Source organism: Acanthochromis polyacanthus, chromosome 20 (genome assembly GCF_021347895.1).
Source record: "Acanthochromis polyacanthus isolate Apoly-LR-REF ecotype Palm Island chromosome 20, KAUST_Apoly_ChrSc, whole genome shotgun sequence".
Lineage (NCBI taxonomy): Eukaryota > Metazoa > Chordata > Actinopteri > Pomacentridae > Acanthochromis > Acanthochromis polyacanthus.
The window spans coordinates 26,168,072-26,180,265 of record NC_067132.1 but is presented as its reverse complement, the minus strand read 5'-3'; the positions used below and the strand labels follow the sequence as shown (position 1 = coordinate 26,180,265).

At 36.7% G+C, this 12,194-nt stretch overlaps 1 protein-coding gene across 1 annotated transcript in view; it reads right to left on the bottom strand.

Moving 5' to 3' along the window:
* Positions 1-2,690: 2,690 nt before the first annotated feature.
* LOC110969117 (gamma-aminobutyric acid receptor subunit rho-3) overlaps positions 2,691-12,194 on the bottom strand; it is a 31,433-nt gene continuing 21,929 nt past the window's right edge. Inside the window, 9 exon segments of the mRNA XM_051940761.1 lie at positions 2,691-3,661; positions 4,570-4,701; positions 5,648-5,709; positions 5,991-6,143; positions 7,821-7,958; positions 8,085-8,167; positions 9,829-10,052; positions 12,026-12,058; positions 12,060-12,087. Of these exon segments, the coding sequence (XP_051796721.1) occupies positions 3,359-3,661; positions 4,570-4,701; positions 5,648-5,709; positions 5,991-6,143; positions 7,821-7,958; positions 8,085-8,167; positions 9,829-10,052; positions 12,026-12,058; positions 12,060-12,087 (1,156 nt within the window). The 3' untranslated portion in view covers positions 2,691-3,358.

The window sequence follows — 12,194 nt, the reverse complement described above, 5'->3', positions numbered from 1 at the left end:
TGAGACACAAAACGACAAAACAAGAACGAACAATCTAGTATTTTACTTTATGATCAAAAAACCTGTCATGGTCTTGAAACTATTTTGAAATTATAGTGTTACAAATTTACAATCTGCAGTTAATGTCTTCTCTGTAGTTTTTACTCTTTACAAAGTCGTCCTGCAGCCCAGATTGGACCCTCTGGCAGGCCGGTTTTAGCCCACAGGCCACATGTTTGACACCCCTGGACTAGACTTTGTCCAAAAAGAAACTGGAGATACTATAAAGTCGTCACCTTGCAGTACATGTATAAATACAGTAGAAGAGTGTGTGGTGGGGATCGGTGTTACCTGGTAAAAGTTGAAGTATCCAGGACTGACCTCTCCCAGCGTTAACTGCACCTGTAGATCAGCCGGATACACTGGGTTCTGGTGGGACGTCATGTGACACGAACTGGTGGGTGAGTGTTCAGAACGAGTGCTGCTGCTGTTGATGGTCGCCACGGAGACCGGCAGGATGAACGCTAAAGAGAAGGAAAAGAATCACAACACCAGCTGGCGTGATGGAAACACTGCAACAGGTAGAGTACTGGGTGAGGACTGAAAGGGAGAAACACTGCAGATGGAACTGCTGGAAAGCAAAGAAGAGAATCAGAATGCGTGTTTGCGACCAGCAGATGCTCCTCAGTTTGGCATTAACGACTATGATCACTCATTAGAACTTTTATCATTAATCTGTGTCAGGAGTCTAAAGACAGATGCTGTTCACAGTTTACCAGAGCACTAAATGGCATCTGAAATGTTTTACTCAGTCTGAAAAACAGCTGAATGAACTAAAGAAAAACTGCATAAAATAAACAAAAAACACTGAAATCTAGACAAGCATTCAGACTGGTGAAACCTTAACAAGAGAATTCCTGGTGTTGCAGATTGTTAAAAGGATGAACCCTCGTATGATCCAACATTTGACCCATTTTCAAGTTTGAAAATATGAAAAAAAAAAATTCACAGTAAAACTTCTGATGTCCACATTTTCAACATTCTTGGGGAATCTTTCAACACTTTTTTGGTGGAAAAAAGAAATATGATAAATGTTTTCTAAAGAATATTCACAAAAAATAAACCGAAATCCAGCAAATATCGCTGGATTTTGGTTGAATCTCCCTAAAGACTGGGTTAACATCCTACAAAACAATATATAAAACACAAATTTTGGGTCAAATCCCATAAATATTTACTGGTAAAGGATGTGAGGAGGAAAAGTATTTACTTCTTTTAGTCACACAGAAATTTCATGACACAAACTGATTTTAACTGCCAAAATTCTACTTTAAACCAATTTAAGTTGACTTTTCCACATTCAAACTGAATCAAAACAGGTCTTTTAGATTAGAGAACTCTATTTCCCAAACATATGGTGAACAAATCTTAATAAAAATGCATTATGGTGAAATTGTTAGTCTTTTTACAGTGAGAAATCAGCAGCTTAACATCCCAGACAAAAACCAAAATGACCAGTTAACCGTCAGTATTATTGCTTACTCGGTTTTAACACTTTAAATCCTTCATGCAGACATAATAACGAGTTATAAGATAAAATAACTTAATTTATAATTAATAAAAGTGAAATTGTGTGGAGGGAAATGCATTTAATTATTATTAACTTCGCCTCAATGTCTTAACATTTTCTGACAAACTGATATTAACGGCTCTGCACTTGGAAAGGTAACGGCTCGTTTTAAGTGATTTTTCTAATTTAAAACGAGTTAAAACAGACAGTTTAGTTACACGTATGTGATTAGAATTTCACATTTAAAGCTTAAAGTGAATATTCATGTTGTAGAAATATATACCGTTAGGCTCAGATTAGCTTCTTCTTACCTTTTCGTTCTGCGGAGTAATTCGCCTTTTAAACGGTCTTTAAGGCCGAAAACCTCATTAGCAAGGAAAACTTTTTTTTAAAAAACAAAGTTGTCCGACTGAAGCTACCCGAACTGAAAATCTCCCATCTTCTTCGGTGTGACGAGCATTTCGGGAGCAAAAATCTCCCAGCTGCCGTTGACTGAACCGGTTAACGTTCACAAATCAGAGCATCAACGGGGCTAACGGCTGCTGCAAGCTAGCATGCTAGCGTAGCTTAGCTGTGGCTGCTAACAGCGGCCTCGTTTCGGGTTGTTTTCGTCGACTGTGGCTCAGAAACTCACCTGTACCGAACCCAAATCTGGCTGGTTTCTGGCTTTCTTACAGTGAGTTTACCGGTGCGATGCTTCCTTCTCTTCGTCTTAAACTTCCCATTAACTGTCCAGCTGAACTCTGTGGTTGCCATGGAAACTGTAGTAAAAAAAAACCGAAAATAATATTAAATATTAATTATGCTTTTTGTATTTTTATTAACTTAGAAAACTATGACTCCTGGAACATGCCACTACATAGAAACAAAAATGAAAAATAGTAAAAATAAAAATATTTAAATCTGGTAACTATGAAATGTATTAAAAATAATACAATAATTAATTATTATTGATATAAATATAAATATGATATAAATATAATACAATTTTTACTTTTTCTTGCTCATTGGATTAAAATAAATAATTATGTCTAAATTAATTACATTTTGGTGTCATTTCAATCAGTAAACTTTTTTAATTGGATTTTCTTTAAAAAATAAACCACACTCACAATTTTTCATTTGAAAAATAGTCCAGTTTTATGAAATTTTACAATTCAAAATGATCACTATTGGTATTTCTAGACATTTCCGAGGGCAGAATTTCAACCACATACATCCATATAAATGGTTTTCTATGTAAAATATTTCAAATAGTATTTATGACGTAGTTACTTCAGATCAGATTAAAATTATTTCTTTATTTCTAAAGATAAAATCACAGTAAGGACAGTGACTTCAGGGCAGCAGCTACAGCACAAAAAGTCAATTAAAAATGCATCAAATAAAATAAATTACATGTTTAGTAGTTTGTTTGTCCCAATCAAATGTGCTTTTATTTGAAGAAGAAAAAAAACACATTTTCACTTGAATGTCCTTGTAGCTAAAGAAATGGGTAAATAACATCGCTCAGAAATAAAAGTTTGAGGTCACTATGAAGCACAAAAAGAAAAGACACAGATTATTTTAAAAAAAATCAGATTCTGTTGGTGTGATCTCAGGTTATAAGCCACTTCCATGAGTCTGAGTGAAACAATTGTGCAGAATAAGAGAGTTCCTTCTGACGGACTCCAGTGTTTTCAGGTTAATCTCTCGAGCAGTGAACATGACGGAGCTGGACGAGCCCTGAAATGACGAGTAAATCCAGCGAGGAGCCCCAGAGGATCCACCCGGGGCCTCCATTGACCCTGTAGGGCCTCCAGCAGCCCATCAGGAGTAGAGGCTCCAGTAGATGGTGTTGAACAGCAGGTAGGACAGAGGGAAGGCCAGCCGCGAATACGAGTCGATCATGTAGCTGTTGCTGACCAGCAGGTCCACGTTCTCACGCACCGAGCGCTGCCGGCGGAGGCGAGTCCCCTCTGTGGGCCGGACGTCCAGGTTCTGGGGCGGCGGGGTGAGGGGGTCGGTGGTCAGGGTGGGCGCCATCCGAGGGAACGGAGTCAGCTCGATGTCATTGTCGTGGAAACAGCCGTCGAAGGCCATCGCTTGGCTGGCATTGAAGGTGGAGGGGATCTGGAGAAAGAAATTGTAAATACTCAGATGCAAAGTAAAAGAAAAAGAAATGGATGTAGCGTTCTTTCCAACAGCCAGCAGGGGGCGACACCTCTGGCTGTAGAATGATGTTTTACATGTTTGCTGTAAATAAAAAAAGCAAAAACAGGGAAAACCTGAAAGTAATAACCACATGAACAATGTATTTCTACAGATGAAATGACATTATTTTACAATTTTTACTCCGCTAAGGAATGCGGTGGATTTATGTGACGATCAGTGTTGGTCTGTCCGTCTGTCTGTCTGTTAGCAACATTACTCAAAAACAGACAATCGGATTTGGATAAAATTTTCAGAGAAGGTCAGAAAAGACACAAGGACCAAGTGATTAGATTTTGGCAGTAATGCAGCTGATAGTCTGGATCTATGGATTTGTTAAAGATTTCCGTATCATTGTGAGATAGCGGCACTGTAACCATGAAAAGTAGAAACGTTGATATGTTTGTTTCAAAAAAACTAAACAATTAGTCAGTTGTATTTCTATGGATTGAGGGAATGATTAGGCAGCTAACTGTTTCAGAAATGCTAGATTTAATTTTAAATATGCTTTAAAATCAACAAAATGATGCAAAATAAAGTGTAAAGTCATTACAAACAAACATGTAAATACTGATGAGCCACTGTCTGACTGTCTGGGATGTAAATGCATGTTAATCTCCAAAAAAGTGCCAACTTTTTATCAGAAAATGCAAGTATATTGTAAATATCTGTCCACAAACTGCAGCTGCATTCAGTTCTGTATTTATGTTCTGATGTAACATCTCAGTCCGACCACTAGAGGGAGACATCAGGCTAAATTGTGATTATTCTAAGGCTTCCTCTGGGTTCTGTGTCGAATGATAATCCCTGGTGTCCTGTGGCTGTCTGACCTTCCCCCTCTTCATCTTCCTCATCTCCTCCAGAGTGGTGCAGTAGTTCACAGCTGCGTATTCGATCACAGACAGGAAGACGAACAGGAAGCTGGTCCACAGGTAGATGTCCACCGCCTTCACATACGACACCTGGATGAAACAATCACTTATTAGGTGGCTTTTTTAAAAAATATCCTTTTGTCTTTTATTTATTTTTTTATTTATATGTTTTCATGACATGAAATAAATCATGTGTGCATTAAAAATATTTAAAAACATTTAAAACTGATTGAAAAAGTTCCTCAAAGTTCACAAAACAGACTATTAGGGTATACCATCCTCTCAGTAACTCCAAAATTTACTCTTTTTGTGTTTTAATGTCTTAAATTTATTAAGTGTTTATAGATAGATTTTCTGATATTTCATAACATCTAACAGCTTCCATCCAAGCTCATTCATGGAGCATAAGATAGATAGATAGATAGATAGATAGATAGATAGATAGATAGATAGATAGATAGATAGATAGATAGATAGATAGATAGATAGATAGATAGATAGATAGATAGATACTTTATTAATCCCCTGGGGAATTCATTATGCAATATAGATAGTAGTTTTTAAGGGTTCTATCGTATCTTTTCAGAAACGTCACTATGATAAATTTGTGGGTGACAAGAAATAAACATTTTATGGGAAATATGATAAAATCAAGGAAGTTTTAAGGTCCAGTTTTTGCTTAATTTTCAATTAAAATGTGTTGTTGTTACAGTTGAGGTTGATGTTTTGTTTCTTTGAGAGAATGGGTTATTATGCTTCATGAAATGATTGTAATACTTATGTAAAGTGCATATTTTACAAGAGATTGTATAATTTTCTTTGACTTGAGGGATCTGAAACTATAAACAGACTCATTTGGGGTTAAAGCTCTGAAATGCAGGAAGAAACAAAGTCTTGGGGAGCATTAAGGAGAATCAGTAGGACTTAAAAATCTAACACAATAAGAGCCCACAGAGACTCTATTATTATATTACAAGATTTAGAAAACTTCTGTTGCATCTAAAGGCCTGCTGAAGTATCACAAACACAGCTTTACCTGAGGCATGGAGGAGGACACTCCGGTGATGATGGTGGACATGGTGAGCACTGTGGTGATACCTGCAGGAGAAACGATTTATTTTCTCTTTCTTGCCTTTATGCTATTGTGGCATCTATTCAAAGATAAATTTTCATGAATGTATAAACTCTTAGAACTCGTGTTCCCAACTTTCTGCTCATTCAGAGCATGAGTGTTTGATCTGCTGAAGGGTAAAGGTCGCTCTGTCAGATATATTGTTGCGTTTATGGCTAAAGGTTATAGCGGTGTGTGTTCTAATTATAGGGGAGGTGTTACCCCCTGTGTCCCCTCTGAAATCTACACCCGTGAATGTTTGTGTTACCCAGAGACACTCGAGCAGGAACGGCCCTCCGGTCGATCCAGAAGGACACCCAGGACAGGACCACCATCAGCATGGTGGGGAAGTAGGTCTGCAGCATGAAGAAGAAGATGTGCCGCCGCAGGATGAAGTTAATGAACAGACGATTGTACCAACCTGACAAAAAGACACAGAAAGCGAGGAAAGGATGCTAAATAATTTTAGTTTCATTACCAAGTGTAAAACTGTGGCTGCAGGGATGCGATCCTAATAAAACACAAGAATATCAGTGAGGTCAAACTCTGATTTTAGGTGAAATTATTGTTTTCAGTTCATCCTAAAGGTGTCTGCAGAGTCATGTTCCTGCACAGCAAACTGCTAAATACATTATTTTATTATAGTAGAAAGCATTTCATTTGGTTATATTATTTTATATGATTTTTTATGTTATTTCATTAATTTTTTCTCTATCTGTATATTTATTTTTTTATTTTATTGTACCTTTACTTTTATGTCCTGTTGCACTTTTTGTAATTTTTGTGCTTTTTTCTGCTTCATCTGCATCCAGCTGCTGTAAGGTGAATTTCCCTGGTGAGGAATCAATAAAGTTTATCTTGACTTTTCTTAAACATGAAGATATTAGTAAATCAGCTGCAACAAAAAAACAAAAACAAACAAAAAAAAACAGCCATGAAACTAAAATCCACGGACTTTTTGCCTAAACTGCAGGCTTTACGCAGCAGATAGAAGACAACTATAGAAACTCATTGATGTTTTCACTGCAAAATGACAGAGTTTCTGCAGAAATCAGCCAGTCAAATGTAATGCTTTTTAATGCCATTTTAATGCTATACTGTAAAAGTTTTAATGCCACGATTACACAGGTTTGGGTTTTTTTTGTAAAAGATGACTTTTATATAAAACTGTCCCAACATTTCACTATTTCTGAATCCTTAAACCATCCCTGACCACCCACGGCCTGCAGTCATTCTCTGAAATCCATCTTTTCTAGCCTTTTTTGCTGGAATTCCCTTTTCCTCATTTCCCGGCTCTCCTCCTCCTGGTCCAGCCTGTCGGTACCCAAATGGCCAGAACAATTATTGCAACGCTTCGTCATGTTTACGCAGATGCACGTATCTGACGAATCGCAGTCTATAATTATATATTATTATTCGCAAATATTTTTCTTGAAAACTGCAGAAAGAATGTTTAATGCCACTGAGAATCAAATTTAATGATTTTTAATGCCATTTAAGGCCTTAATTTTCACAAAATCAACTTGATGACTATTAATGTCTTTTCATGCCCTGCAGAAACCCTGTATGAAGTCCTGCACTTATATATAATACAAAATCTGCATTTTTATTAATTATTAATGTTTGTTTGGTCAAACAATTATAAATTTAGTGAAATACAGATATATTTTTTTACATTTAAAGTAAGCAGTTTTTCCCAGTACTGGTATTTTTGCACTTTTTCCAAATTGAATATTCAACTTTCAGTTATCCTTGTCAGGATTTTTGGCGTTGTAACTGTGTCATACTGCACAAAAACCTCTTCTGAGTTTTTGAGCATGTTTTTTCTGTTTCCATAGAGGTGCAGGACTTCATGTCGTAGGGAAAAATTAAGCCATAATGAGGATAAGATTGTACGAATTGATTCTAGGTCATTTAATTTCTTTTTAGATAAATAATTAAAAAATTCAGCTTTCTTTGTCATGCTTTATGGATTTACATACTGCACCGTAGAGTTGTTTTTATTCTATTCATGGTTGTGCTGTGGGACTTTATACTGCGGTGAAAAATGAGCCCTCAGTGAGCATAAATGTGCCAGGCCAAGCACACAAACACACACCGGTGCTGCTGTAGAAAGCCAGGCCGCTGGAGGCCTGGAAATGCTCGATGAAGAACTGCGATAAGACGATCTCGTCCGTCCTCAGAGAGTCGTTTCCGTTCTTCCAGTACAGCATCAGGTCGTTCTCATTGTAGGCGTCTACAGAGGCACACAGAGGGGAGGTGTTGGGTATCAGGGACCAGAGAAAAGACGACTTCGTCTCTGCTCATGACCTGAGAAGCTGTATTGTGTTAGTGTGCGTTTGTGTAAATGCGGTCGCCTCACAGCTCTCCAGCTCCAGCGAACAGTTCTGGGTGTCCAGGGGGAAGCTGCTGAAGTCCATGGAGCAGAGCGCCGTCACCGTCACCCTGAAACACAGACAGTACATCTCACTGCAGGTATTCACCGTGTCCTCGGCAGACCTTTTCCTGCTGTTGCCACGGAAACCACAGCACAACATGGCGCCCTCCCTGCAGCTCGTTCAGCTATCGGCCACCTTTTGTGGTGAGACGGCAGCAAAAAGAAGAGAATAAAATGAAGAAGGAGTCGATTCATCTTGTAAAAATTCAAGCAAAAAGCTTAAATGTTTACATTCTTATCTATCACAAGACACCAAAATCATTTTATCATTCTTATACATGTTTTTTCCTTCAAAAAAACAAATAAACATCTGTAAAATGATATATTGATGATTTAAATACAGTGAAAATACTGATTTTTCATTCGGACATTATGTACAGTCTTCACCTGTGTTTTTAAAATCTAAATTAATAGTTTTTTAATGTGTTTATAACAGAAATGATCTGTATCAGCATGAAAAGATGCTAACATAAAGCCAGAGTCAAATCAGGACATCTGCATGTTAACAGATGTTAAATTTAACTTGTTTTGTTCTCAAAAGGATAAAAATGTTTTAGTTTACAGCTGATTTTCTGATTATAAATTATATCATAAAATTTCCCAATTATTTTATAAAGTAATCTTTAGAACAACTTCAACGTCTTAGTCCTCCACAGTTATCCCACAGTAAATATACTTTCATGCTCAATGATTATTTCTTCATAATGAAGTCATTAACATTCAAGCACATTTTTTTCACAGATTTATTTCCCATATTTCGATATCAGATTCACTGAAATGTCAGCTAGTTATGAGTCATGTGGATTCTTGTGCAAAAACAAACGTTTGCAGCAGATTTGTAGTGTTGAAACCCTTTTTAAAAAAAATTGCATTGAGATCATTCTTCTTTTGTTTTAATTGTGGAAACATCTGACAGAAAAATGTTCTATAAAGTGTTAATTTAACAAAAAGGCAAAATGTTCCACCTTTAATATGTCATCTGAGGCCTCAATAACATCAGAAAAATGCTTTTTAAATATTCGTTTTAGAGCATTCCTCCTTTGTTAGCATGAAACATTGGGAGAATGTTCTATAATACATTCCCTCAACAGCATCCTTAAAACAACCTCAGAACATTTCAGGCAGAATGTTCCACCATTGTTGATAAATCACAGTACAGAAACATCTTATAAATGAAATATCTGAGGCCTTGATAGCATTTTTAAATGTTCCTCCTTTGTTATCATGGAACATAATCCGTTTTTAGGGTTTTTAAATGTGTAAAAATACAAAATGGCACATTTCACTGCTTTTTTTCTTGACAGGGGTTAAATAAAAATGTTTAACATCTCTAAAATGTGGGAAAAAAATGGTTAAGTTAAGTTTACTCTGAACTTTTTCTTTTACCGCCAAATCCGAAGCTGCTAAAGCTAAAGTTAATTTCACTAACATTCTCACCTCTCCACAGGAAATTCAAAGCTACAGCTGTCAGCTAGCTTAGCTTTGCAAAAAGAAAGTTAAAAAAAAGGATGTAGTGTGATATTATGCAGCCATGCTAACTGTTTCCCCCGTTTCCACTGTTCATTCTAAGCTACGCTAACTAAGTGCTAACAGGAGCTGTTTCCAAACCCTTTCCAAGCTTTTACCTGCAGAAATACTTCAACAGAGCAGTATAAGTACTTCCTTGTACCTGACGCTGTAGAGGATGTTTCCGTCGGGGTAAACCCGCAGCATGATGTTCTCCATGGTGGTGTCGTGGATGAAGGAGCGCTTGGAGTGCACGAAGAAGACGTCCGGAACCCAGATCTTCTTCACCAGCCGCGAGTCAAATGTCCTGCTCCGGTTGGTTCGAGACGGAAACGAAAGGCGCTCGTCCTTCCAGTAGTGACGCAGGTACAGAGTCATGGTGAAGTCCTATAGGAGAAAACGCACAATGAGAAAATGGACTTTTACTGTCTGCTTTTATATACTTTTAACAACAGTTACAGTCATTTAGTCATTTTTGGGTAAAATCAATGCACATTAACCTCTGAGCCCTAAAACATGCAGACGGGTTTGAGAGGCGCATTTAAGACCTCACTAAAACTACACAATTTAACAGAACACAAAACTGTGAAAACGTCAAGGACCGTATAGTCAGATTTCCAACATCATACATTTGATTCGCATTTTTGATTTGGCCAAAGTTTTACGTCGGATGCCCTTCCTGACGCAACCCTCTGTATTTATCCGGGCTTGGGACCGGCACAATAAGACACTGGCTTGTGTCCCCTTGCGGCTACATTAGTCAGATTTCCAACATGTCGGACGTTTTTTTGAGGTTTGCATGAAGACGCTACTGCAGTCTGAACTGAGCATCATCCTCTCCACGTTTGTCTCCGCTGGGTGGAGGAACGTTTCAGAAACTGTGATCTGAGTTCAAAGCAGAAACACTTGAAGGGTCACAAACCAGACGAAGCGACAGGAAGCAGCTTCGGCATCAGCAGAGAGCTTATCTTTTGTCACTTTGCAAGGATGACATCAATACAATCTCTTAAAAAAACATTTGAAGTCTGGTTGACTCTCAGAATTCTTCCAGTTACGTGTAATGATACCTGGACTAAAGCTGATAGATGTGAACACCCAGGCTTCTGAGAGAACAGACGCAGAAAGTTTTCTTCTTTAAAGACATAAGATTTAATTGAATTTACAAATATTATTATGATTGTTACAATTCTGATTGTCATTTACATAGCATTAATCTAAAACTAAATTTCAAGGTGAGGCACGAAGCAGACATTAAAAGATGAGAAACAAAACCAAGCAGCCAAAACCCTGAATAAATAAAGAAATCAAGAACAATGCCAGGGTAAAAAAAACAAACAAACAAGAAAGGTAAACTGAAAAGTAAGCTTTTATGTCTTGAAATTTACTTTTATTTATTTAATTCAATTCACACTAAGATTGTCAGTTAAGACAATAGCAAGAATATATGTTATTGTTGTGTACATCATTTTGATTGTTATTTATGTCCTTACGGTTGTTGTTGTTATTGTTTATGTTATCAATGTTGTTGTTCATGTTATTATAGTTGTTGCTATTGTTATGATTGTTGTTGTTGTTATTGTTTATGTTATACAGTGGTTATTGCTATATTGTTAATTGTTGTTGTTCATGTTATCAGTGTTATGTTATTACTATTGTTATTACAGTTGTTGTTGTTGTTATTGTTTATGTTATCAATGTTGTTGTTCACGTTATTATAGTTGTTGCTATTGTTATGATTGTTGTTATTATTGTTTATGTTATTACTATTGTTGTTATTACAGTTGTTGTTTCGGTTATTATAGTTATGTTGCTGTTTGTTATTACAGTTGCTGCCATTGTTGTTATTTATGTTACTAGAGTTGTTGTTGTTGTTTATGTTACTAGAGTTGTTGTTGTTGTTGTTGTTTGTTACTAGAGTTGCTGTTTATGTTAGTAGAGTTGTTTTTTTTTTAGTAGAGTTGTTGTTGTTTGTTAGTATAGTTGTTGTTTATGTTAGTAGAGTTGTTGTTGTTTGTTACTAGAGTTGTTGTTTATGTCATTGCGATCGCTATTGTTACTCATAATTGTTATTTTTGTCTCATTGTTGTTGATAATGCTATAGTTGCTGCTATTGTTATTATTATTGTTTTGTTGTTCCTGTGGTTACCTCATTGATGCTCTTTTTCCTTAAACAGTAAATTTTAATCTTTGTATTTATCCAAACGAAGCAATGCCTTTTCATTTATTTTCTGTTCTTCTTTTTTCTCATTACTTTTCTGTCTCTGCTTTAGTAATTTGCCTCGATGATATTGAAAAAGAGCATCAGTGATTTTTCAGGTGTAAAAAAAACGATTTTATTATTTATTTATTTTATTTCTCACCATGTTGACCTCTGAGATGCTGTCGATGCTCTCCCACCTGCACGTCGATGCCCACAGGGATGCTGAACCTGAAACAACAACACTGTTAAATCAGCACAGAAGCCAAACAGCCTCCAGCAACACCTAAAGTGTCATTCACATCAACTTGCGGGCCGCACTAACATTAATG